The 25857-nt window shown below is 39.1% G+C and overlaps 1 protein-coding gene across 1 annotated transcript in view; it reads left to right on the top strand.

Moving 5' to 3' along the window:
* Positions 1 to 25857, top strand: part of ABCC6 (ATP binding cassette subfamily C member 6) — a 67584-nt gene that overhangs the window by 28914 nt on the left and 12813 nt on the right. Inside the window, exons 11-22 of the mRNA XM_069085300.1 lie at positions 4912 to 5004; positions 5916 to 6119; positions 9288 to 9434; positions 11101 to 11182; positions 12898 to 12967; positions 14751 to 14877; positions 16111 to 16287; positions 18504 to 18671; positions 20846 to 21020; positions 21233 to 21308; positions 24376 to 24484; positions 24920 to 25127. Coding sequence (XP_068941401.1) covers positions 4912 to 5004; positions 5916 to 6119; positions 9288 to 9434; positions 11101 to 11182; positions 12898 to 12967; positions 14751 to 14877; positions 16111 to 16287; positions 18504 to 18671; positions 20846 to 21020; positions 21233 to 21308; positions 24376 to 24484; positions 24920 to 25127 — 1636 coding nt within the window. The remainder of the gene's footprint in view (positions 1 to 4911; positions 5005 to 5915; positions 6120 to 9287; positions 9435 to 11100; positions 11183 to 12897; positions 12968 to 14750; positions 14878 to 16110; positions 16288 to 18503; positions 18672 to 20845; positions 21021 to 21232; positions 21309 to 24375; positions 24485 to 24919; positions 25128 to 25857) is intronic.

A 25857-nucleotide genomic window follows, 5' to 3' on the forward strand; every position in this document is an offset into this window, starting at 1 on the left:
CAAAGCGGCCACCAGCAATTCTCTTAGTCTCTCTCTCTCCACGAGGTGCTGCTTCCAAAAAGATCTTCCGCCTCTCTCTAGTGTCTCTCCAAATCTACCTCACCAGCTCCTCCCAGTTCAGGACTTTCTTTTCACATCAACAAGCCCATCCCACAGGTGAGATTAACAAACTCTGGGTTTTAACACAATCAATTTGAAAACCAAGCCAATACAGGGGAATCTTTAATTGCCATTACTATCACAGGTTTGCACCTTGTTTCTGCCATACTGCTTTTCAGTTTTCCCAACAATTTTTACCAAATACCTAATTCTTATCTCAAAAGATTAAATTTTTACATTTATCAAACACAAGGTTACTATAATTATTTACTACCATGCATTGCATATAGAACTACTCTATTTCATTGATCTACCATTCTATTTCTTAACCAATACCAGATAGTTTTATAATTACTGCCTTAAAATACACTTTAAGAACTGGTACTTCTAGATCTCCTTCCTTTACATTTTTTCATTAATTCTTTTTCTATTCTTTTTATTAATTAACTTAGTTTTCAACATTCATTTCATAAGATTTTGAGTTCTAAATTCCCCCTTTCTTCCCTTCCCAAGACAGCATGCAATCTGATATAGGCTATACATGTACAATCATATTAAACACATTTCCACATTAGTCATGTTTTGAAAGAAGAATCAGAACAAAAGGGGAAAACAATGAGAAAGAAAAAACAAAAAAACAACAAAAAAAGAAAAAATAGTATACTGCAATCTGCATTCAGACTCCAAAAGTTCTTTCTCTGGATGTGGATTGCATTTTCCATCATGAGCTTTTGGAATTGAGTTAGATCATTGCATTGTTGTGAAGAGCTAAATTTATAAAGGTCGGTCATTGCACAATGTTGCTGTTACTGTGTACAATGTTCTCCTGGTTCTGCTCATTTCATTCAGCATAAGTTCATGCAAATCTTTCCAGGTTTTTCTGAAATCTCCCTGCTCATCATTTCTTATGGAACAATAGTATTCCATTCCATTCCATTAATATACCACAACTTGTTCTGCCATTCCCTAGTTGGTGGACATCTCCTCAACTTCCAGTTCTTGGCCACCACAAAAAGAGATGCTATAAATATTATTGTACATGTGGGTCCTTTTCCCATTTTTATTATCTCTTTGGGATGCAGACCTAGCTGTGGTTTCTTTTTATATTCTTGACTTTTTATCTTTCCAAGTGAATTTTGTTATTATTTTTTCTAGCTCAATAAAATAATTTTTGGTAATTTAATTGGGATGGCACTGAATAAATGGATTAGTTTAGATAGAATTGTCATTTTATTATATTAGCTTGACCTGCCCATAAAAAATATTTCCCCAATTATTTAAATCTGATTTTACTTATATAAAAATTATTTAATGATTATGTTCATATAGTTCCTAGGTTTGTGTTGGCAGGTATTTTATCCCAAGTATTTTATATTACCTATAGTTATTTAAAATGAAATATCTCTTACTATCTCTCCTCATTGGGCTTTGTTGGTGATATATAGAAATCCTGATGATTTATGAGGAGTTTATTTTATATTCTGTTACTGTGCTGAAATTGTTAATTGTTTCAATTAACTTTTTAGTTGCATCTCCAGGATTTTCCTGCAGTTTCAGAAATTTCAGGCCAGAAATTTCCTATAATTTCATATATATATATATTTTTTTTTCCTATCACATCATCTTCAAAAAGAGACATTTTTATTACCTAGTTGCCCATTCTTATTCCTTCAATTTCTTTCCCCCCTCTTATTGCTATTGCTAGCATTTCTAGTATAATGTTGAATAATATTGCTGGCAATAGGCATCCTTGTTTCACTCCTGACCTTATTGGGAAGGCTTCTAACTTATTCTCCTTACAGATATTTATTTTGCTGATGGTTTTAACTAGATACTTCTTATCATTGTAAGGAAAAATCAATTTATACATAAGCTTTCAAATGTTATTAATAGGAATGAATGTTGTGTTTTGTTGAGAAGCTTTCATTCTAATGTGCGAAGACAACACATCTAGGATATAGTGGCCAAAAAAGAGGAGTTTTAGTTTGGAAAATTACTGGACTAAATGGTGACAGTGAGTAGATCCATAGCAGAGTAGAGTGACACATCTATTTTGAGACTGATGGTAGCAGCATTAATTTGTTGGGGGAGGGTTTTCAAGAATGTTAATTTTTTATTCTAAACTCAATAAAAACACCAAATGAAATGAGAATGTAGCAGAATAGAAAAAGAGGATTGTACATGAAACTATGAATCTCTATTCTGTATAGTCTGATTTTCTTTTTAAAATATATATTAAATTCAACATGTAACTTTCAAAACTGCCCTCCTGTTTTCTGATATTTTTTTCTGTTCTTCCTTCTGTTCTCTAATGTGAGTTTTTAAAAAATGCTTCAATAACCCACTTTTCTTTTTGTTTCTATTTTATCCCTACCCCCAATGCCTCCCCTAATTTGACAAAAGAAAAGAAAATCTTTGTAGTAAATATGGCAATGTTTATTTCATCATGGTTCTAGAACTGGAAAGGGAGGAGGAATGAGGACAAGTAAATGGTGGCAAGACAGCTGTTAAGAAGACAGCCAGAACAAATTGGAAATCAAGGGGATGCCCATCAATTGGGGAATGGCTAAATGAGTTGTGGTATATGAATGTAATGAAATACTATTGTGCAATAAGAAATGAGGAGCAGACGGACTTCATAATAGCCTGGAGAAACTTATATAAACTGATGCTGAGTGAGGAGAGCAGAACAAGGACAACTTTGTACACAATTACAGACACATTATATCTGTGACGACTAACTTTGATAGACTCACAGCAATGCAAGGTTAGAAGACAGCTACAAAAGACTCATGATGGAAAGGGACATCCACATCAGAGTCTGAACGCAGATGGAAGCAAACTACTTGCTCTCCCTTTTTTTCGTTGTTTTGTTTTGTTTCCTCTTTCCCATTGTTCATTCCATTGGTTATAATCCTTCTTTACAACTTAACTAATGTTTAATGTGAAGGCATTTGTAGAACCTATATTGGATTGCATGCCACCATGCAGGAGAGGGGGGAGGAGAAAGAGGGAGAGAAAATTTGGAACTGAAGAGATTGTGGAACAGAATGTTGTGAACTAAAAGTAAATAAATAAATTAAAAAAAAAAGAAGACAGCCAGGGAACAAAGTGAGGCATGACTAGGGCCAGCTTGATTGGGCCCTAGGAGATGTTCACCAGCAGGGTCCCCTAGACAGGGGTTCCAGAGATGAAAAGGTTACATCCACAGTGCATGTTTTCTGATTCAAGGGCTTAGTTGGAGAGGCAGTGAACAGAGTGTAAAGTGAGGTATGGCACTTAATTTGAGGTGAGAGGACCTCCTTTCAAATCTTGATCCTGCTTCTAATTACCTGGATGACCTTAAGGAAATAACTTTACTTCCCTGGCCTCAGTCTTCTCATCTGTAAAATGAGACAGTTAAACTAAATACTCTCTAAGGTTATTTCCAGGTGTAACTCCTTATGACCTTAAAACTGATTTTCTTCTCCTTTTGCCAGATAGAGAATTAAGATGATACATCTTCATTTAAGAGTGTCTTACTCCCAGGAACTAAGCACCTTTTTCTAGACTTTTCCATAACCACAGAAGATTCAATTAATTGAAACTCAGATAGTTTCCTCTTTTGGGGTTTGAACCAAACTATCATTAGCTAAAGTAATTTCCAAGTATAGATCCCATAAATTAATAAAGACAAGACAAGAAGACATGCCCACATTCTCTCATCATCCCCAGAGATCACTAGCTTTTTTTTTTTTAACCAAACTGATTTGTCATTCAAGGTTAGATAAGAGGCCTCCAGCCACAAGACTTAAATCTCATTCTCCGGGCTCTCTCTTTTATATCTCCCCTAACCATTTCCCTGCCTTGCTATTTCTTTACCCAGAGCCAAGGCTCCTGTTCACAGTCCAGGCCACTCTTCCATATGGCCAACAGGTGGCAACATTGCATTAATCAAACTGAAGTCCATGTTCCATTCCCAGCCAATGATGAAGTGTTTGAAATATTTCGAGATTTTTAAAGTGTATCTTTAGGATGGGTTGGGTCACAGAAATAAAAAGAAATACTCATTAACCAAAGCTAAAAGAACTTTAAGAATGTGAGGAATCTTCTGTAGAGATATTTGTGAAGAGAATTTCAGGATCCTATCTCCCAGAATTGATTTGACCAAAGAGGATAGATATTTCACACCTGAACACCACTTGATGAAACACCTCTTTATAAATGATAATGATGAAGTCTATAGAGGTTATGTGACTTGCCTAAGGTCACAACGCTAGTAAGTGGTAAGAGTCAGTACTTAGTACCCAGATCTTCTGTTCCTCAGTCTAGTACATATTGATCTGTAGCAATCTAAGGGGTAGAGGCACAGTGGGTAGAGTGTCAGGAAGAATGATTTTCCTGTGTTCAGTTCTGGCTTCAGATACTTACTAGCTGTGTGGCTCTGGGAAAATCATTTAAACCTGTTTGCCTCAGTTTACTCATCTGTAAAATGAACTGGAGAAGGAAATGGCAAACCATTCCAGTATCTTTGCCAAGAAAACTCTAAATGGGGTCATGAAGAGTTGGACACAACTGAAGAACAATAATAACAAGCAATCTAAGGACTTTTTTATTGTGTGAATAAGCATCTCCCTGAGACCACATCTGGACTTCATCTGTTACTTGATGATTTGGGAATTTTTCAGGGACTTGGGCTTGGCTTCTCACTACCTCATTTCTGAGCTACCAAGCCTTTTTGTTTTTAAACCACAACTTACACATTATGAACAAAAGGAAAAATTTACAGTTTTTAGGAGCCTCAACCAGATCTGATGTCTTTCTGTCTTTCAGCTTCTAGGTACATCTGCTTTGACAGCCATCGCTGTCTTCCTCATCCTTCTCCCTCTGAACTTCATCATCACCAAGAAGAGGAGCCATTTTCAGGTTTGTGAGGAGTTCCTCCAGGCCTGGTGGTGGTCCTGTCTCCCAGGGGAGGTTTCATGGGGCTCTGGGAAGTTCAGCAATTTGCTCATAGTCACATAGCTAGTCTTTGACAGAAGTAAGGACTTGAATATGGGTCTCGCTGGCTCCAAGACTGGCCCTTGATCCATTCTATGCCACATTGCTCTTTGGAGCAACAGGAACTGAACCTACTATTTCATTGGTGTAGGAAACTCCTGGGTGAAAAATCTCCTACTGGTATAAATCAACACCTTCTCTGCAGCTCATAGTCTTCAAGAAGTGAATAGAGTCCTTAGAGGTTAAGTAATTTATCCATCGTCACACGACCAGCATGTGAGAAAGGAAGGTCTTGAGCCCAGGCCTTCCTGGCCCCAAAAAACTGGCCCTCTATCCACTCTGCCAGAAACATACTTGGAAATTTCAAGCATTATTAAGACTCCTTCTAATGCTTTATAACTTTGAAACCAGATTTAACCACTTCTACTTTTGTTGTTCAGTCACGTCCAACTCTTAATGAGCCCTATTGTCCATGGGGTTTTCTTGGCAAAGATGTTGTAGTGGTTTGCCATTTCCTTTTCCAGGGGAGAAAAGTAAACAGGGTGACTTGCCCAGGGTCTAGTAAGAGTCTGAGGTCAAATTCAAACTCAGGTCTTCCTGACTCCAGGCCCAGCACTGTATCCACTAAGCCATCTAGTTGCCTCACTACCCTTTCCCAGTGCAATTTTTGCTCTTTTATTATTACTAAGGAACAATTTTTTCAGGTAAAAGATGTCCTGAACTGCACATGCTACCACTCAGAGTCCCCTAAAAATACTAGATTTGTGCAGATTAATGGTTATTATCTCCACAATCGCACCTTACATTTCCCCATGTTCTCTTTATATTTATTTCAGAAGGAACAGATGCTATGCAAAGATCATCGGTCCCGGCTGACAGATTCCTTCCTCAGGAACATGAAAATCATCAAGGCATATGGCTGGGAAGGAGCCTTTATGAAGAAGATCCTACATATCCGAAAAGGGGAACTTAAGGCCTTGAAGAACTCGGGATTCCTCTTCTCAGTATCTTTGGTGTCCTTCCATTTGTCCACATTTCTGGTAACTTAGTACCTTAGCATACACAGGCTGCTAGCACAGATTCTTTGATTTGCTTTTCTAAAAGAAAGCAACTCAAAAGGGGTTAACAATCTTACTTTAATCAAACATATATATTATACACACACACACACACACACGCACACACACACACACACATATATATATATACACTTAGTTCCGGGGAAAAATTCAGCACTCTGAACTTCAGAAATACAAATAGAAATTACAAGCAGACAAAAAATACAGACAGAGAAAATAATGCAAGTCAACAGATTAACAGACAGGGCTTCTAGCTGTCTGACCATCACATACCTACATAGTTAGTTACCAGAGAGAGAAGCACCAACATCTGGGTTGTCAAAGCCTGGGGGCTCAATGGCTTCCCAAAATCTCATCTGGCCAAATCACACAACTCTTCCCAAAGTGAGCCTCAAAGCAAAACCTCACCTCAGAGTATATATACCCTTCTCCAGGGTCAGAAGACATTACAACCTTTGTGACCCACTGCCTAATTACAAAGTAATAAAAGGTTTGGGCCTTCCTGAAAAACAAGCCTCCCCCAGTCAAGACCCTCCTGTTAGGTTCCTTTTCAAGCCCATTAAGGAACAGGGGAGGTCCTCAAATTCCCTTACCATTACACTTAGTTACCTTCTAAGGCAGCTAGGTGGAACGGTGGATAGAGGGCCAGGCCTGGAATCAGGAAGACTCATCTTCCTAAGTTCAAATCTGGCTTCAGACACTTACTAGCTGTGTGACCCTGGGTAAGTCACTTAACCCAGTTTGCCTTGGTTGCCTCAATCTGTAAAATGAGCTGGAGAAGGAAATGGCAAACCACTCTAGTATCTTTGCCTAGAGAATCCAAAATTTTATCGCAGAATCAGACATGACTGAAGACAACTGAATAGTTACCTCACCACCAACACCCCCCCCCCCCAACTGCTGGTCACTGAAGAAAATCATAACACAAAAAGAAATGTAGGCACTAAGGACACTCCCCAACTTGTAGGATGTGTTCTCCAGAGATGTTCAAGGTAGTCTGTGAGTCAGCATCCTTTAAAATCCCTCATAAACCCTCACTGGTGTATTTACCTTTAGCTAGTGCCCACAGAATCAATCTGTGCATTCTTTAGACTAAATTGCCTAGTCCAGGGACTTGGGTTTCTCTGTCAGAGACCTCACTTTAGCTCATGAAGAGTGTTTATAATCTCTGAAAGCCCTACTCTCCTAGTGAGTACCCATGTAATAGCCATTCACACAATAACTGCTAAATGGTTTGGGGCTTGGGATCCCCCAGCTGTTATTATTTAACTCTAAGCCCTTTCTGCTCTTCCATAGAGATAAGTGACAAGAATACACAGACAAATCTAAGCCCAGGAACTAGGTCATCATTTCTCCTACCTTTCTAGCCGTATTCCTAGCCTTTCATATATAAATTAAAATACTGAGTCAATTGTAATGCAAGCAAAGTTTTTCCTTGCTCATCTCTATCCCCTAGATTTCCTGAGTCCTCCTGATTTCCTCTGGCTGCCACTCTACTATGATATATGCCCTCCCTAAGGAACATTCCATGTTTCAGACCTTTCCTAATTTCTTTTCCTCTCTCTTCTCTTTGTCCATTTCTTAACTTCAAAAAATATTTACCACAGGTCTACTACATGCAAGGCCCTGAGTAGTAGCACCTGAATCCCGGTCATCCTGACTCATACTCATCATACAAAAATGATTCAGCATAGTGCTTCATAACATGGCACTTAATGTGTTCAGTTGTGCTCAACTCTTCATGATTCCATTTGGGGTTTTCTTGGCAAATATACTGGAGTGGTTTGCCATTTCCTTCTCTAGCTCATTTTGCAGATGAAAACACTGAGGCAAACTGAGTTAAGTGATTTGCTCAGGGTCACACATCTAGTGAGTGTCTGAAACTAAATTTGAACTCAGATCTTCCTGACCCCAGGCCTTTCACTCTAGCTGCTGTGACACCTAGGTGCCCATGGCACTTAATAGATACTTGATAATTTGTAGGTGCTTTGTAATTTTTAAACCCATTTTTATTCTGAAGTTAACAAATATTGAATAAAATGAATATTAAAATATACATAGTGAGATGGAAGAAGAGAATTGTATATGAAACTGCAAATCTCTATTATGTACTTTAATTTTTAATTATAATATATTCAACCTATAGTTTTCAAAACTGTCCTGTTTGTGCATCTTTCTGGCCTTTCATCTATTCTCTCCTGTGCATAAATGCTAATTTAATTAATAACCTAGTCTCTGCCCTCCAAGAACTTACATTCTAGGAACCAATTTGCTAATGAGGACCTTACTCTCAGCTAGGGTTAATATATAATGGGAAAATTGCTGGCCTGGAAATCAAGAAAACTGAGTTCTGGTTGTAATTCATCACTAACTAGAAGTATGACATATAACCAATCAGTTCCTGTCACTGGGGCTCAGTTTCTTCATCTGTAAAATAACAGGGCTAGATTAGATGATTTCCTAAATTCCATTCATCCCCTAACATTCTGGGGAGAAAAATTAATTCTGTGAAAGATGTTAATGGCTGATACAGGTTCACTTTGTCACTTTTCCAAGTTGACATTTATATTCTAAAATAATTCTTCATCCTTCACATTGCATCTATTTTCATTAACCTCTAATTGAAATTTAGCATTCTCTTCTATTATAAATTATTCTTAAAAACATTAATCTGAGAGGGGAGTCCTTGCATTGTCCAAGGGGTCTAGGACATAAACAAGATTAAAATCTCAGCCTAAAGAAATAAGTAACAGAGATTTCATGACCCAGGGCTGGGCAGTTAGGAGACCAGGGTAGCTTTTTCCTTGCTGTACTCAAACCAAACCATGTAAGAATCTAGAATGTTAGAGCTAAAAGGTACCTTAGGAATCAAACAGTTCACCCCTTTCATTTTACAAATTTGAGGAAAATGAGTCCTAGAGTGTACAAATTCACAAGAAAATTAATGGGACCCCATTACTACAGCATAATACCATATAGACATCTGCCTATATACAGGCTGGTTCTATTCTCAAATAGGCTATATAAGATAAAACAATCTCCTCCCAGGCTCCCCCAGATTCCTTAAATAAGGTGAAGAATTTCTATTTGTATAACTCCATTCACTGGAAGTCTGGGGGTCTCTCCAAGGTTGCTCTGGTCATGTTTGCTGTCCATGCACTGACAGAGGAGAAGCACATCCTGAATGCTGAAAAAGCTTTTGTGGCTCTGATGATCATCAATATTCTCAACAAGGCCCAGACTTTCCTGCCATTTTCCATCAATACCATCTTCCAGGTAAGACAGGAGGGAAAAGGGCCTTAGAATTCAGCACTTACTGAATTAGTCATCATTGGAGCCTTAAATCTCTTTCCATTAATAGACACTGAAGATTTATAGGTAGAGGCAAGTTCAAGGGAAAATTTCTGTTTATGATATATTAGGGTTTAAGGTGCCAGTAGAATGTTCAGGCAGAGGTGTTCAAGAGGCAGTTAGAAATATGACATTGTTGGGGTGGCTAGGTGGCACAGTGAGTAAAGTGCCGGCCCCAGAGTCAGGAGGACCCAAGTTCGGTTCTGGCCTCAGACACTTAACACCCACACATACACACAAAAAACTAGCCATGTAACCTTGGGCAAGTTACTTAACCCAAATTGCCCTCCAAAAGGAAAAAAAAAAAAGAAATATGACCTCACTTGAGGGGAAGAAGTCAGGATTAGAGATACAGATTTTGGGAGTCATCAATGTAATTATCTGTTTTGTAAGTTCAGACTTTTGCATATAGGGTTTTCTTAAGTGAAACTCATGAACCTGGTCAATAGAGCCAAGTGAGCTCTCTCATTCACCTCAGTTACATAGAGGTAACAAATGAATCCATGGGAGTAAAAGAGGTTGCTAAAGGAAAGAATGTAGAAAGAGAAGAAAAGAGGGCCAAGGACAGTCTTTGGGGGACTGCCCCAAATAATTAGGGGATATGAGAAGGATAAGGGGCTAACAAATGAAACTGAAATATGAGAGAACCACAAGAGGAAGCCAAGAGCTAAGAAAATATTAAAGGAGAGGGGGAGTGGTCAATATGTTGAGAGGTCAAAGAAAATGAAAACTGGAAAAGAAAAAGCCTATTAGATTTGATGGTAAGGCAGTCATTAGTAACCTTAGACAGAATAGTTTCAGAAAGAAAATAGTGAGGGGAAAGATGAATGGAAGATTGAGTAAGACATACAGATAAAAGAAAAGGTAATGGGGCACATTGATTATGAGGGATGGAGAGACACCAAAGCTTGTTTCATGAACATCCATGCCATTGGTTGCCTCCGCATGTTAGCTTTAGTCACTAACTCCTTTTCCAAAGACAGAATTCAACTCATCCAGACCCAAGGCAAGGACCTCTTTACCCTTATTCCTTTCTTTCCCATAATGATAGATTCTAAGAACAATTTTTTAGTAAGTGAAAAACCAGATAATCGTTTGCATTTGCTACGATTTCAAAATGTTCTTGTATCCATTATTTGTATCTTTTTATTTGTTTATATCTTTTTAATTTGTTTGTATCTTTTCATTTGTTTGTATCTTTTATTGTTTGTATCTCTTTTATTTGCTTACATCTTTTCATTATTTGTTTGTATCTTTTGTATCTTATTTTATCTTTTACTTGCCCTATAACAGACTAATGAGATAGGTAAGGTAGATACCCTAAAGTAGGTGGAGAAACTAAGAAACAGAGAAGTGAGGTAAAACAATCAAAGTCACATGCTACCTAGAGACAGAGTGACACTAGAATCCTGATTTCATGGTTCCTAGAGTTCTTTGTATGAGAATAACTCTTCCTTCATCTTTGTTCTTCCTTCCCTGAAAAAAGAAGATAGATCTTTAAGGAATCACATCAGAACGGTCTCTCTTTCCCTGTTGTATTAGTCTTCAACCAGTAAACTTTGTTTTGTTTCTGTTTCTGTTTTTTCCCCAGGCCTGGATTTCCTTGGCTCGCTTAGTTGCTTTCCTTCGTCTGGAAGAGGTAGAGCCCAGGGCAATTAGCACAAGCCCCATGGGTAGGTACTGAGCTTAGTCTACAGGTCCACATTGGGGTTTTTAAATTTACTAATTGAGCTATTTAAAGGTACCTTGTACCTTGAGGTACAAAGGAGAGACAACATGTTATAATAGATAAAGAATTATCCTCGGAGTTAGGAAGACCTAAGTTCAATTATCACCTTTGATACATATTGGTTTGTGCACCCTTAGAGTGAAGGGGAGGGGGACAAAGAGAATGATATCTTACTGACAGCAGCCAAAAGTGATATATAAATGCAAGAGAGGAGTCAGAAAAAGTGTAAGAAGTAGGTACAAAAACCTAAAAAGCATTGTAGTCTGAGGTCATGTAGGATAATAGCCCCATACTCCTCAGTAAGCCCTGAGGTCACTATAGCCACTGTTCATAATGAGAACTGAGTCATCAAGAAAAGGTTAAAGATATACAGAAGAAAACACATTTTTAAATGATTTTTATTTTATGTGTTTCAAGTGTTGGATGTCAGAGGTAAGTTTTGGAAATTTACCTGTGGGGGAGACCTCTTTCCCAGATACTGCTGAATTCTAGATAAATGATTTTCTTCTATTTCCCTGAGATCTTAAGTAGTTCTTTTTATTTGCCATTTTTCTCCATTTCCTCAACCCCCACCCAAGACAAATACACAAAGAAATGGTGTTATGATTAAAGAGTAATGAAAAATCCAATGATAGTTGAGCTTTTTCAACTAAGTAACATAGCCATTTTAATCTTGGGAAATTTCATGAACAGAGTTCTTCCCACACACAAACACTTAATAGTATTTTATTTTTTCCAATTACATATAAAGAGAGTTCTCAACATTCACCTTTTTTTTTGGAGGGAAGGCAAGGCAGTTAGAGTTAAGTGACTTGCCCAAGGTCACACAACTAGTAAGTGTGTCAAGTGTCTGAGGTCAGATTTGAACTCAGGTCCTCCTGACTCCAGGGCTGGTGCTCTATTCACTGTACCACCTAGCTGACCCAATATTCACTTTTATAAAGAATTTGAATTTCATATTTTTTTCTCCTTCCCTCACTCCCTCCCCTCAAGTTACCTCAAACTCTAATCAAGGGGCTGCTAGGTGGTGCAGGGAATAGAGCGTCGGCCCTGGAGTCAGGAGGACCTGAATTCAAATCCCGCCTCAGACACTTAACACAAAAACTAGCCATGTGACCTTGGGCAAGTCAATTAACCCCAATTGCCCTCCAAAAAAAGCAAAAAAAACTTTAATCAACAAGTATTTCTTGAGGGCTTACTAAGAACTGGACATTGGGCAGAGTGGGGAAGGGGGAGCAGGAGAGGATGATCAGTCTTGAGAAGTCAAATATAAACACATAAACTGTACCTGCTAAAGCCTCTTGTTACTAATCCTTTGATTTCAGTTCCTCTCCCTAATTCCATATGTCCATCCCTTACCAATCCTTCCAGAGCCTATGATAAACCAAATGAAAGTATCCAAACTTCCTCTCTCTCCTTAGCCCTAATATCCTCACCTCATCTCCAGAGGAAAATGATAATAAAAATAGAATAATACATAGAGAACTAGAAGGGACATTGGAGGCCATTGAGTCCAACCCCTTACAAATGAGGAAACTGAGACTCAGGGACAAGTCACTAATGTGAGTAACCCAGAATGGGTAGGAGGAAGAGGAATTAAAGAACCAAGAAAATGTGCAAACAGGATTCTCAAAGCTGAAAGACATCTTTGTATCACAGGGAAGGAATGCATCTCTGTCCAAGATGGCACCTTTGCATGGTCTCAGGAAAACTCTCCCTGCCTTCAAAGGTATAAAACTATTGGGGTTTTTTCAACTTTTTTTTTTAATTCTAAAAACATACCAGGGACAGAGAGTGATGTTTTTCGAATCCAAACATCTACTGAACCTGTGAGTGATTTTTATTTCTTCTTTTTATCCTCTGTAGATTTGAGGGTTTGTTTCTTTTTCTGATAAGGCTATATTAATCTATACTTTCTGGCCATTTCCCTCTTATTCTAGTGTTAATGGATCTCAAGGAAGCATTGAAGGCAGGCAGTTGAGCCTGTCTCTCCATTGTGGCATTTGCCAAACCTCCTTTCATAAAGGAAGAAAAAAATATACCAAATGAGGGGAAACCATGATGGGTAACAAGCAAATGTTGACAAGAACTGTAACTAGAAATTTTGGCACCCAGGGAGAGTAACATAAAATAATTTTACAAAATTTAACAAAAAAAAATTTCCAAATAGACCCTATAATTCATGACATGAGAAAAATATTTTATGTATTCATTATTTATTATTATTCATAATTTAAGATTAATTTAGTTAAACAAAAAGGGGAATTCATTACTTTGGTGGCTTACAGGTGGGTGTTCACAGTGAAAACCATCAGGTAGCTTCCTATTTACCAAATTATTCATTTTAATTGGATGGTAATTTATATTATTTTCAACTTCTGATGAATGCAGATATTACATTTTTATGCTTTCTAAATTGTTGTTTTATGAGGACAATACCTTAGTTATGGCTCTACCAGATTAGTTATAGATGCCAGATTTCCCCACTAAAAGAAGTCTAGTGACTTTTCAGTGTCTTTCAGCAACTATTTTTGGGGCAGCAATTACTTATGCTTAAGGTAAGGACAGTCTGGGGAGGATAATTAAGGCTCATAGCCAATAGCTCACGTCTGTCCAACATCTTGGCTACCCTTTCCTTTACTTGCTGAGTTCAGAGTTCCTTAACACTCCCTTGCTCCAGGCCTCCATTCTTAGGGATGGTTGTGATGAGAATTTATGACAGATAATACAAATATCCAAACCCATCAGTGAGGGAAAAAGAAGAGGCTTTGGGCCTCATTCATAGAGATCACTTATTATCACTACTATTTCAGGAATCGGGAACCTGTGGCCTCGAGGTCACATGTGGCCCTCTAGGTCCTCAGGTGTGACCCTTTGACTGAATCCAAACTTCGGAAAAAATATCCTCAATAAAAGGATTTGTTCTATAAAACTTGGACTCAGTCAAAAGGTCACACCCAAGGATTTAAAAGGCTACATGTGCCCTCGAGGCTACAGGTTCCCCAGCCCTGATTCTAGTACATGTATGTCACAGTAGCCTGGTTTCTCTCATTCCATTGCCATGTATCTCCCAGCATAGTTGGAAAGTGATCATGATGGAGAGGAAAGAGAAGGCTAAGAAATATATGTGTGTTTATAAAATAGATGCTGTTTTTCATTTTTGTCTTTGTGTTATTCCCATTGCCTTCCACAAGGCTCTTGTACTTGGTAGGCACCTGTCACTTTCTTGTTAAACTTAAGTGAATATGATTGTAAGTGGTTGGTGGATGAACAAATGGTTGGACATGGGTTAGGAAGAAAAGTTGTCTTATCCCCACTCCTGGTTGTTCTTTGGCAGGTCCAGAGGTAGGCCTCAAATTGCAAAGTCTAGGAAAGACATTGATCTACAATGGATCAGTATTTGGATCATTAACACTTTTATTTTGTCTTCATAGATTGAGTCTATGATCCCTTACCAGGGGAGTCTATCTCCCTTTCCCATATTTTTCTTTATTTTACCCCATGTTTATCAGAATAAACTTGACTGTGCCACGGGGCTCCTTGTTTGCTGTAATTGGCTCAGTGGGTTCAGGGAAGTCCTCATTGCTGTCAGCGCTCCTGGGGGAGTTGTTCAAGTTGGAGGGACATGTGAACATTAAGGTAAGGTCACAGACACCCTCTCTCTATGTCCTGGAAAAAGCAGTTGTAGGAACTCAGCCCCCAATCAAAGATATTCTAGTCTTTTTTGTTTGCAATCAAGAATTCCCAGAAGAAACTCAGGATTTGAAATCAGAAGACCCAGATCCTAATCCTCGATTCACCATAATTAATTCTGATTTGGGGCAAGTTACTTAACCTCTCCAGACCTCACTTTCTGCATCCATAAAAGAGGGACAGCCATGTACAACATTATTGGATAAGAGAGTCCCATTTATCTAGTACCATTTAAGGATTCTCTCTAGGCTAAACATCCTCCTTGAGTCAAATCTCATATATGGTTTAAAGCCCCTTCATCATCCTTGTCATCCTGCTTTAGACACAACCTAGTTTAGTGGCCTCCTTCTTAAATCATAATACCCAGTATGGAACATTACATGTACTGTCAGACTCAATTGATGTCTTACTTTGTTTTGTTAGACTTCCTCGATCCCTTCCTGTCCCCTTCCTTCCTGCCTTACCTCCTTTCTCCTTTCCTTCCTTCCTCTCTCCCTTCCTCCCTTCTTTCCTTCCTCTCCCTTCCCTCTCTTCTCACCTTCCCTTCCCTCCTTCCCTCCCCCTCATTCCTCCTTTCCTTCCTCCTATTCTTCCTTCCTATAGATCTCCGATGAAGGGAAGAGGGACATATATATTATGAAGTAAAGGTGATTTAAAAACAAAAGATATCAATAAAATAAGGACATGGCACCCAAGACTAGACCCACCAGTCTAGAGGGGTTGCTGGGACTGATGCAACCTCATCTATGCTCATACTTCCCCAGCTCTGCAAGGAAGCAAGAAGTGCCTTCTAATATCTATTCTAACTTTACAGCATTCAATTTTGATGGTGCTGCTGCTGTGGTTCTTTCCACTTGCATTGTTGTAGTCATTGTATATATTGTTTTCCTGGTTCTTCTCACTTCATTCTACATCAATTCATACAAATCTTCACATACTTCTCCGAAATCTTTATGTTTGTCATTTCTTGCAGCATAGTAGTAATGCATTGAATTCATGTGCTGCAATTTCTTTAGCCTTTCCTCGTTCAATGTGCACTTGTTTTTTTTTTTTGTTTGTTTTCAGTTCTTTGCTGCCACACAAAGGGCTGCTATGAATATTTTGGTGTGTTTGGGGACTTTCTTTACAAATCTTTGCCCTCTTTGGGATATTTTCTGTGTGGGGCTTTTTCTTCCTTAGGGCTCAGTGGCTTATGTACCTCAAAAAGCCTGGATCCAGAATGCTTCAGTGGAAGAGAATGTGTGCTTTGGGCAGAAACTGGACATACCATGGTTAGACAGAGTCCTGGAGGCTTGTGCATTGTGTCCAGACCTTGCAAGTTTTCCTGCTGGAATCCACACAGAGATAGGTGAACAGGTGGGTCAGCTATCATATCTCAGTGCCCTTCCTAATTTCCAGGGCAGCCAAATCTGGGCCACCCTCTAGCCTTTACACTAGTAGAGGAGGTACCATTATTATCACCATTTTATAGAGAAGGAAGCTGAGTCTAAACAAAGTTAAGTAACTTGCCCAGAGTCATGTAGCTACTAAGTGGGTGAAGTTTTATTTGAACTCAGGTCTTTCTGACTCCAAGTTCCATGTTCTATCCACTGCACCACCTAGATGCTTCTATATGATCTAAGTGCTATCTGAAGGCAGCATTTGGTAAAGCATTTCTAGGGATGATGAGAATAAAGAAGAAAATGAGAATATAAGGAATGATGAGTGAGGAAGAAGGGAAAAAAAGAAAAAATATTCATGTAGTAAAAAGCAGTGAAGGGAGTCCTTCCAACAATTGGGAATTGAGAAAGCTGTATTCTAGTCCAGTGCAACCAGTCAGTAAATAAGATCTGGGGATACCAGGGAGCAGCTAGCTGGTGCAGTGAATAGAGCACCAGCCCTGAAGTCAGGAGGACTTGAGTTCAAATTCAGCCTCAGACACTTGACACTTACTAGCTATGTGACCTTGGGCAAATCACTTAACCCCAATTGCCTTGCCTTCCCCCCTCCAAAAAAAAAAAAGATCTGGAGATACCAAGGCAAGAGATAGTCCTTTGCCCTTGAAGAGCTCACAGTCTAATGGGGGGAGACAACATGCAAACAAATATGTAAAAACAAACTAAGTATAGAATAAATAGGAAATAATCAGCAGAGGGAAGGTACTAGTATTAAGAGGGATTGGAGTAGAAGGTGGTGCCATTAACTAGAGATTTGATCTTTGGTAGGTCTATCATAGGAACACAGATGATCATAGCAAGTTGTTGTTCAGTCCTGTCTGACTCTTCATGACCCCATTTAGGGTTCTCTTGACAGAGATACTGGACTGGCTTGTCATTTCCTTCTCCAGCTCATTTTGCAGATGAGGAAACTGAAGGAAACACGGCTAAGTGACTTGCCCAAGGTCACACAGCTGGTAAGTGTCTGAGGCTGGATTTGAACTCAGGAAAATAAGTCTTCTTGATTCCAAGCTCAGTACTCTAGCTCTTTTAAAGTGCATGAATCTCACAAATAGAAGAATAGCTTCGAAAAGTACATGTTGATTTTTTTTTAAAGAAAAACAAGTTGTTGGGGGCGGCTGGTGGCTCAGTGAATAGAGCACCGGCCCTGGAGTCAGGAGGACCTGGTTCAAATCTGACCTCAGACACTTAACACTTACTAGCCCTGTGACCTTGGGCAAGTCACTTAACCCCAATTGCCCTACTTTCTTCCCTCCAAAAAGAAAAAAAAAGCAAGTTTTATATAATAGCAAGCATTTTTATGATGTTTTAAGGGGCAACTGCATGGCACAGTGAAGAGAGTACTGGGCTTGATATCAGGAAAACTCATCTTCATGAGTTTAAATCCAGCCTCAGATACTTACCAGCTATTTGGCCCTGGGCAAGTCACTTAACCCTGTGTGCCTCAGCTCCTCATTTGTAAAATGAGCTGGAGAAGGAAATCACAAACCAGTCCAGTATCTTTGCCAAGAAAACCCTCAAATGTGGTCATGAAGAGTTGGACTGAAATGACTGAACCGCAACATATTGTTATTTGATCCTCACAACAACCCTGGGAGGTAGGTTATTATCATCCCCATTTTACAGATGAGGAATCTAAAATCAAGTGACCTCCCTATGGTCGGTCACACAACTAGTGTCTGAGACTGGATTTGAACTCAAGTCTTCCTTCCTCCACATCCAGAGCTCTATACTCTATACCACCTATTTGTATCTAATAGAAACCCACAGTTTCATATATTAAAAAGAACTTTATGATCCTATAAACTCCTATCTTTACTCCTTAGAGAATTCACAGAAGCCAAAAATTACCAATCTGAAACCACTATGTTCACTTCCTTATTCGAAGTTGTGATTTCAAGTTCTTGGTTTGAATGATTTTCTTTAGGTTTCATTTTAGTGAGGGCTCTGGGAAGTAGCCCTCTGTATTCCAGACTGTAGTCTTTCTCAAGGGGATTTGGGGGACTTAATAACTAGTCCTCTTTTTATCACAAGGCCAGCAGGAAGCTAGCCAAGCCAAAGAATATCCAGCTTACCTCAACAGGGAGATGTAGAGGTGTTCAGGACTAACTCAGTCTCTTGGATCCTCTTCTTCAGGGCATTAACCTTTCTGGAGGCCAGAAGCAGAGGCTGAGTCTGGCTCGTGCTGTGTACAAGAAAGCATCTATCTACCTACTGGATGACCCTCTTTCAGACTTGGATGTTCATGTTGGCCAGCATGTCTTTGACCATGTCATTGGGCCAGGTGGATTGCTCCAGGGAGTGGTATGGTACTCATAGGACATATAAAATATGTAGTCCTGCCTATGTATCCCAGCCCTAGAAGCTTCAGACCAGAGTAATCTTTCACAATTAACCAGGACCCAGCCCTCATCCATTCTGAGTTCCAAATAATCCCATTATCCCATCACTTCTGTCCTTTCCTATCTTCTCCTCAAGGAAGAGAACAAAGATGTCTCTTTTTTCTCCTCTGTTACTATATAACACATTACACATTGTGTAGAATGTGAAAGACTCTTCTAGTTGCTACAGGACAAATAGGAAATATATCTCCTGCCCTCAAAGACCTTATATTTTAATTAGTACAACAAAGATGACATATAGGCAATACTCAGTGAGTGTGTTTATATTTTGGGTAATTTTAAGTTACATATACAGGAGGGCCCCACTTTGAGAAAAATCTAGTAGTTGAAACTTTGAAAATTCACTTCCAAAGCTGCCATTAGAAATTCTTATATCTAAACCAAATACCTGTACACTAGAGCTCCCTGGACCACAAAAAGCTGCAGAAAAAAAGCATTACAATTTTTTTCTTTTAAGATAAGTTCAGTTGGGCAGAAGGGGGAGTAAGAGACCTTAGACCTTACGACACAAGCCACAGGACACAAGCCCTAGAGGAAAGGAAGACAGAGACAGCTGGGATTCCACCCCACCCCAACCACACAGAGTCTGCTATTTCATGACAGAGCAGGACAAGTGAGAGGGAAGGGGACCTGGAAGGCCAGGGGAAAAGTGTATTTTAACTCAATATTCTTGATAACTAGTTGCCGAACTTAGTTATTCCTGCCAGCTGAATGAGGATGAATAAATTCCAGCACCATGGGGTAAAATGCCAGTCACCCCAACCTAATTAGAACATTGTTCAAGTCACAGAATTTTTCACTTTGGGGGCTCCTTTAAATGTTTCATCTCATCTTGGGTATTTAAGTGTTTATTGATAAACTTGTAGATGAAGCAGCATGGAGAAGTGAGAAACTTGGAAACTGCTATCAGGAGAGAAATAAACAGAAATAAATAGGAAGAATCTCCAAAATTATAATGGAAGTCAATAGGAGAATAAGACAGTGAATACAATTTCGATTACATACTGTTCAGCAATATTAAGTGAAGTAGGCCCTATATATTCAAGTACATGAATACATATGCAAGTTTATATCCCTGCATATATATAGAAAAGTGATCCTCAAATCTGACTCAATTCCAGAAATCCTTATGCATAGGGAAGACTACCATCTTTTTTGGAGGGGGGAGGCAAGGTAATTGGAGTTAAGTGACTTGCCAAAGTTACACAACTAGTAAGTGTGTCAAGTGTCTGAGGTCTGATTTGAACTCAGGTCTACCCAAATTGGTTGGTTGGTACTCTATTCACTGCACCATCTAGCTGCCCCTACCATCTTTTTTTGGATATTTAATAGGCAATGTTAGCTATGGGGAATTGGTTTAGCTCAATGACTTCTTCAAAGTCTTCCTAGTCTCAAGATTCTATGTAGTGGGTAGAGTGTGGGACTTGGAGTCAGAAGGATCTGAGTTCAAATCCCACCATACAAGCTGTATGATGCTCAGCAAGTCACTTAATCGTTGTGTTTGGATTTGCTGGCCTCCAAACTCCTTTCCAGTTCTGAATCTATGATCCTATGAGCTTAAAAGCCAAAATTCTAAGGTCAGACCAGTGTGTCTTCCCTAAATATATGTCTTCCCAAGTCATCTCTGCCCAAAAAGAGATTTAGGGGGAAAAGGAAAGATTATAGGAGACTAAGTTACTGAATCTGTGTCTTCAATATGGAAGTTGTATTGCTATCATATTAAATTTAATCTATAGCTTGGTCCTAATTAGTGCAAACAAGGAATCCTGGTGAGTGGTCTCATGATTTTAATTTGTACTACATTTTTCCAGTGGACTGAAACCAAATACCTTTATATAACTTCAAATAGTGCAAATTAAAATACATGTGACCACAAAATTCAAGAATTCATGCTAATTGGGATTTAGCTGAACACTTTTCTAAAAAGATATTGCACATAACGGAAGTCCACAGTTTCATACACAATCCCCTGTTCTTTATATATTGAAATGGTCATGCTTGCTGTTTAAGTTCATAAATTCTTTTTAAAGCACCTTTTAAACCAATATACACAGCTCTAATTTATATCTTTCCTAGACTCGTATTCTTGTGACCCATGCAGTCCACATCCTAGTACAGGTTGATCACATCATTGTGATGGCAGATGGAGCAGTTGCTGAGAGTGGCTCCTATCAGGAGCTACTACAGAGGAATGGCCCTTTTGTAGACTTCCTAGGCCAGGCAAAACATGAAGAGGCCAATCAGGGCCAAGGTAATTCGCTGCCCTTAGACTGTACAGAGAGTTGTCTATCTCTTTTTTTGGGGGGGAGGGGAGTGGTCTCTTTAGGCTTCTACCCAAGGAGAGGGGGTCGGTATACAAATAGTCCTCCTGAGCCCTGCATCAAACCTCTAAAGTCTCCCTGATCCTCTGAGGCAGACAGCTTCCGGGAGAAACGTCCCATTTCCCCAAAATGCTTCTTTCAGAAATAAAACTTTCAGAAGTTAAGAAGCGCTCCAGAAACATTTCAGAAAGTGGAGTATCTGCAGGAAAAACATACAGGTCAGTGTAATACTACCGCCCCCAAAGCATTCCCAGGATAGAAAGAGTGCACAGAAGTCCAGAAAACTTCACAAGTTCCTGGTACCAGCTGAGGTTCCTCGGTTTGGTAAAGAGGGGAGAAGGGGGAGAAGCAGTCATATGGACCAATAATCTCCAGAATTTTCTCTTTGTCCTTTGTGATTTACTCTTCCTCTTGAATTCCTACAGAATTTTGGAAGCTTAATGGGGAGATGTAGCTGGCAGCCCTCTGGGGACCAAACTTGCCTTTCCAAGAGGGACGCTAGGATCTCCAGTCTCTGTCCATGTAAGGGCTGTATGAGCACTGCTCGTGTGCTTCTATCACAGCCTTCTTTACACTCTTAAGTATTTGTGGACTTGTCTCGCCCTCCCTCTCACTCCCACTGCTAGATTATATATTTCTTTTTTAAATGTAAATAGTATTTTATTTTTCCAATTACATATAAAGACAATTTTTTCTTTGTTAAAAAAATTTATTTATTTTTGGTTTACAACATTAAGTTCAACAAGCTTTTAAGTGTTAAATTTTATCCCTTTTCCTCACCTCTCCCCTCCCCAAGATGGTATGTAATCAGATATAGGCTCTACATATATATTTATATTAAACATATTTCCACATTAGTCAAGACAATTTTCAGCATTCCTTTTTTATAAGATTTTGAGTTTCAACCTTTTCTCCCTCCACCCCCTCCCATCTTCCCAAAATAGCAAGCATAGTTCATACATTTCTTGAGGATAGGTACTATCTTATTCCTAATTGTATCTCTCATAGAACCTAGTGCTTTGTACAAAAGAATAACTTTCTTTTCCTTTCATTGTGTTTTGGCACAAATAAGACCACATCATTTGGTTAATAGGCAGATTGTTCAGGGTGGCTAGGTGGTGTAGTGAATAGAGCACCAGCCCTGGAATCAGGAGGACCTGAGTTCAAATCCAGCCTCAGAAACTTGACACAACTAGCCATGTGACCTTGGGCAAGTCACTTAATCCCAATTACCCTCCAAAAAGCAAAAACAAACAAACAGATTGTTCCAGTTTATTTCTTATGACTCTGCATTTGGGAGATTTGTTCTTTTTTCAGAGCATCTGATCCCAAAGCATCAGTGAACATAATGTTGTATATCTGTAAAGACATGAGATTTGCATCAGATATGAGAAACAAGCAGGCTTTAGTCGATGTCGGTGTCAGAAGCAGGGAGAAGGAAGCCTCCTTCTAGGACACGTTCAAGGACTTTCTCTGTGGCATTGAGCAGGAGTGGGATTTGGTATATACAAAATTCAGCTTCCCAGAGGAGATAAAGGCACCTTTGAGATGCCGTACATAGGAATAAGTAAGTGAGGAAGACAATCATGTCTAAAAGATACGGGCCCAAGACCTTTAAAGATATTTATGAGAACCCAAGTCAGACCCAAACAGTGGCCTTAGGAAGCTGAAAAAAAAAAGTAGTTCTGCCAGTTTTGCAAACCTGCAGCAAATATTAAATTTCTTTGTCTTTTCATTTCTAATTTTTGTCCAATAAATTAGACTATGATTAGCATATGGAACACAAAACTACAATAAATGAGAAAGCAAGCAAGGTAGATTTGAGATATGTTAAAGAAATCTTTTCCCACTAAAACTGACTTCTATATATGTAATACTAATCAATAAACATATGATATGCATATATCAGGACCCAAAGACCCGATGCTGAATAGTATCTACAGTAGCAGGACAGAACAATTAGAAAATTCATTAATTTTTGTTCTTGTTTACAGTTCTATTACCAAATCTAATTAAGTAATAAGAACCTTTACAAGGTTGGTCAATGAAAGTGTTGAGACAATGGAAAAGAACACCAGACTAGAGGGAATAAGAAATCTGGGTTGGCAGAACAGTTTCTCTTACTCATGTTCATGTTCAGACATTTTTCAGTCATTTCTGACTCTCCATGGGGGTGTTTTCTTGGCAAAGATACTGGAGTAGTTTGTCATTTCTTTCTCCAGTCCATTTTAAAGATGAGGAAACTGAGGCAAACTGGGTTAAGTGACTTGCCCAGGGTCACACAGCTAGTAAGTTTCTGAGGCCAGATTTGAATTCAAGAAGATGAGTTTCTGTCTCCAGGCCTGTTGCTCTATCTATTGTACCACCTAGTTGCCCCAATTCTCTTACTACCCTCTCTGAAACTCATCTCAGTTTCCTCACCTGTGAAAACTAGTTAACAATTCCTGCTTTCACAGGGGGGTTGCGAAAATCAAATGAGATAATAGAAGTTAAAAATGTTTTGAAAAGTTATGCATGCTGCATGTTATATCAATGCAATTTATTTTAAAATTATTTTTATAAAATTATATACTAATAATATTACTACATCAAATATTAATTATACATATTAAAATTAAAATATTATAAATTTATGATTTCTCAAGCAAATTTGAATTTCACATTTTTAAATCAGATACCAAGTTCACAAAATATTTTACTGTGATATGATAGGGCAAAAATCCTTAATGAAACAAATTAATATGACTTTAGAATGCCATTTTAGTTAATATATAAATAAAGGAAATATTTGACCTTCACAAGACACATACAGTTGTGGCAGCCTTGCTGTGACAGCCTTAATTAAACAAATAATCAAGTTGGAAAACTGGTGCAAAAAAGGAAAATGGTGCATAATTGGCAAGTATTTGGCTCCTCAGCTATGTCCCACGCAGGAAACCCAAGTAGTTAATGAATGCGGTTCCCAACTGTGTGTTTATTGCCTTTCAATTTTTATCCACACCATACATTTAAAATCCACCCATACATGAAATATTGAGGTTGTGTCTATTAGGGATATTAGGCACAAGATTCCTGAGTCTTGCACAAATACTGCCCACCGCACAGAGTGGGCCTTCATTTTATATTCTCTAGGAGGTAATCTCAGAGGACTCTTCTCTCAAAGGTTCATGATTCTATTCTAAGCCAAACTTAGGAAAATTGTGGTTTTAAAATGCTAGTGTAGACGGCCCATGAGGGAGAGATTCAGAAGTGAAGTCTGACTTCACGACTAGTCCTCTTTTGCAGCACGATGGAGGATGCCCATGAAAAGGGCAGCGCAGCCCAACAGAACCAGGTGGAGGGCACCAGGATGGCCGGACAGCTGACTAAAGGCGACAGAGTACAGTATGGCAGGGTAATCGTTTCTTTTCTTCTCCCCTCACTAACCTCTTGCTGCCCCAGGCCTTTGCCCAGTGACAGCCTAGTAGGTCACTGTATTACTGAATGTTTTTAACCTTTTAAAAATGTCCTGGTATTTTTTAATTGAAAATGAATGGGGAAAAAAGACATAAGAGTGGAAGGATAAGTCAGAGGAGAGTGTAATGACTCTGGCCAGGGCTCTGACTTAGAGAAGAGGCTGCAGTCCTTGTGGGAGACAGATGATTGGTTGGGAGACTTGAGAATCATTGTTCTTTGCCCTAGAAGGTTTCTAGAAGCTTAACTGAGGATTTTTTTTTCTTTTGTCTCCCCTTCTGTCTCCCTCTCTTCTCTTGTCTCCTTTCCCTTCTTTTCCCCTTCCCCTTCCGTCTGTCCTCCCCTCTACTGTACCTGCACTTGTCATGTGTTTCAGGTAAATATCGCTCTGTACCTGGCCTACCTCAGGGCAGCGGGAACACCCATCTGCCTTTCCGTGGTGTTTTTATTCCTCTGTCAGCAGGTACTTTCGTTCTCTCGTGGTTACTGGCTTGGTCTTTGGGCAGATGACCCTATCGTTAATGGAACCCAGCAGCACACAGGACTTCGGGTTGGGGTCTTTGGGCTACTAGGCTGTTTCCAAGGTATCTCTAAGCTGTTCTCCTCACTGTCTTTCCTCTTTCACTCTTACAATCCACTCCCCAAGATATTTTGTAGCTCTCTCTTCCCTTCAGTAGAGTTGAGAGCCACTAGCATGCCTCAACTGTTGCTTACCCAGTCTTCCCTTTCCCCTCCCTGACATTCATCAGCAACCCAGTTATTATATTTCTGAATACAGCCTGGATTCTGTCCCCATCCTTTTGAGTCAGGAAAAGAGATTCCCAGGGTCTTTCTATGCCTTAGAAAAGAGCTGACAGCAAGAAACCAAAGAAATCTCTGGATCATGCATTTTGTATTCCAGATGTGTTAGATATGAGTTGTAGGAGATAAACATGCAACCCCTTTCCCAAGCAAATCTTCATGTAGCACCTGATAATCTTTCCAAAGCAGCATAAAAAACTCCTCAGGAGACCAAACCCTATGGGAGGAAGGCCAAAAACTCACCCAAATGTAACTTCCTTTATCACCCCTCTATTTATACTCACACACACACACACACACACACACACTCACACATGTGTGAATAGGTAACCTGTCCTGACAATTCTCCGGGTTCTTTTTTTCTGTTTAAAAATATACTTTCACCTTATATTTTCTGATTAACTGGGAGGAGACACTTCCTATATTCATGACATTCAATTGAATTTAGAATAATCTTTACAGAAATGTAGCTTCATTACATTCAAGTAGTGATGTCTGTCCCTAATTTGCTGT

Source organism: Petaurus breviceps, unplaced genomic scaffold (assembly GCF_028583685.1).
Source record: "Petaurus breviceps papuanus isolate PSGF00001 unplaced genomic scaffold, PetGlider_PUasm1.0 175, whole genome shotgun sequence".
Classification (NCBI taxonomy): domain Eukaryota; kingdom Metazoa; phylum Chordata; class Mammalia; order Diprotodontia; family Petauridae; genus Petaurus; species Petaurus breviceps.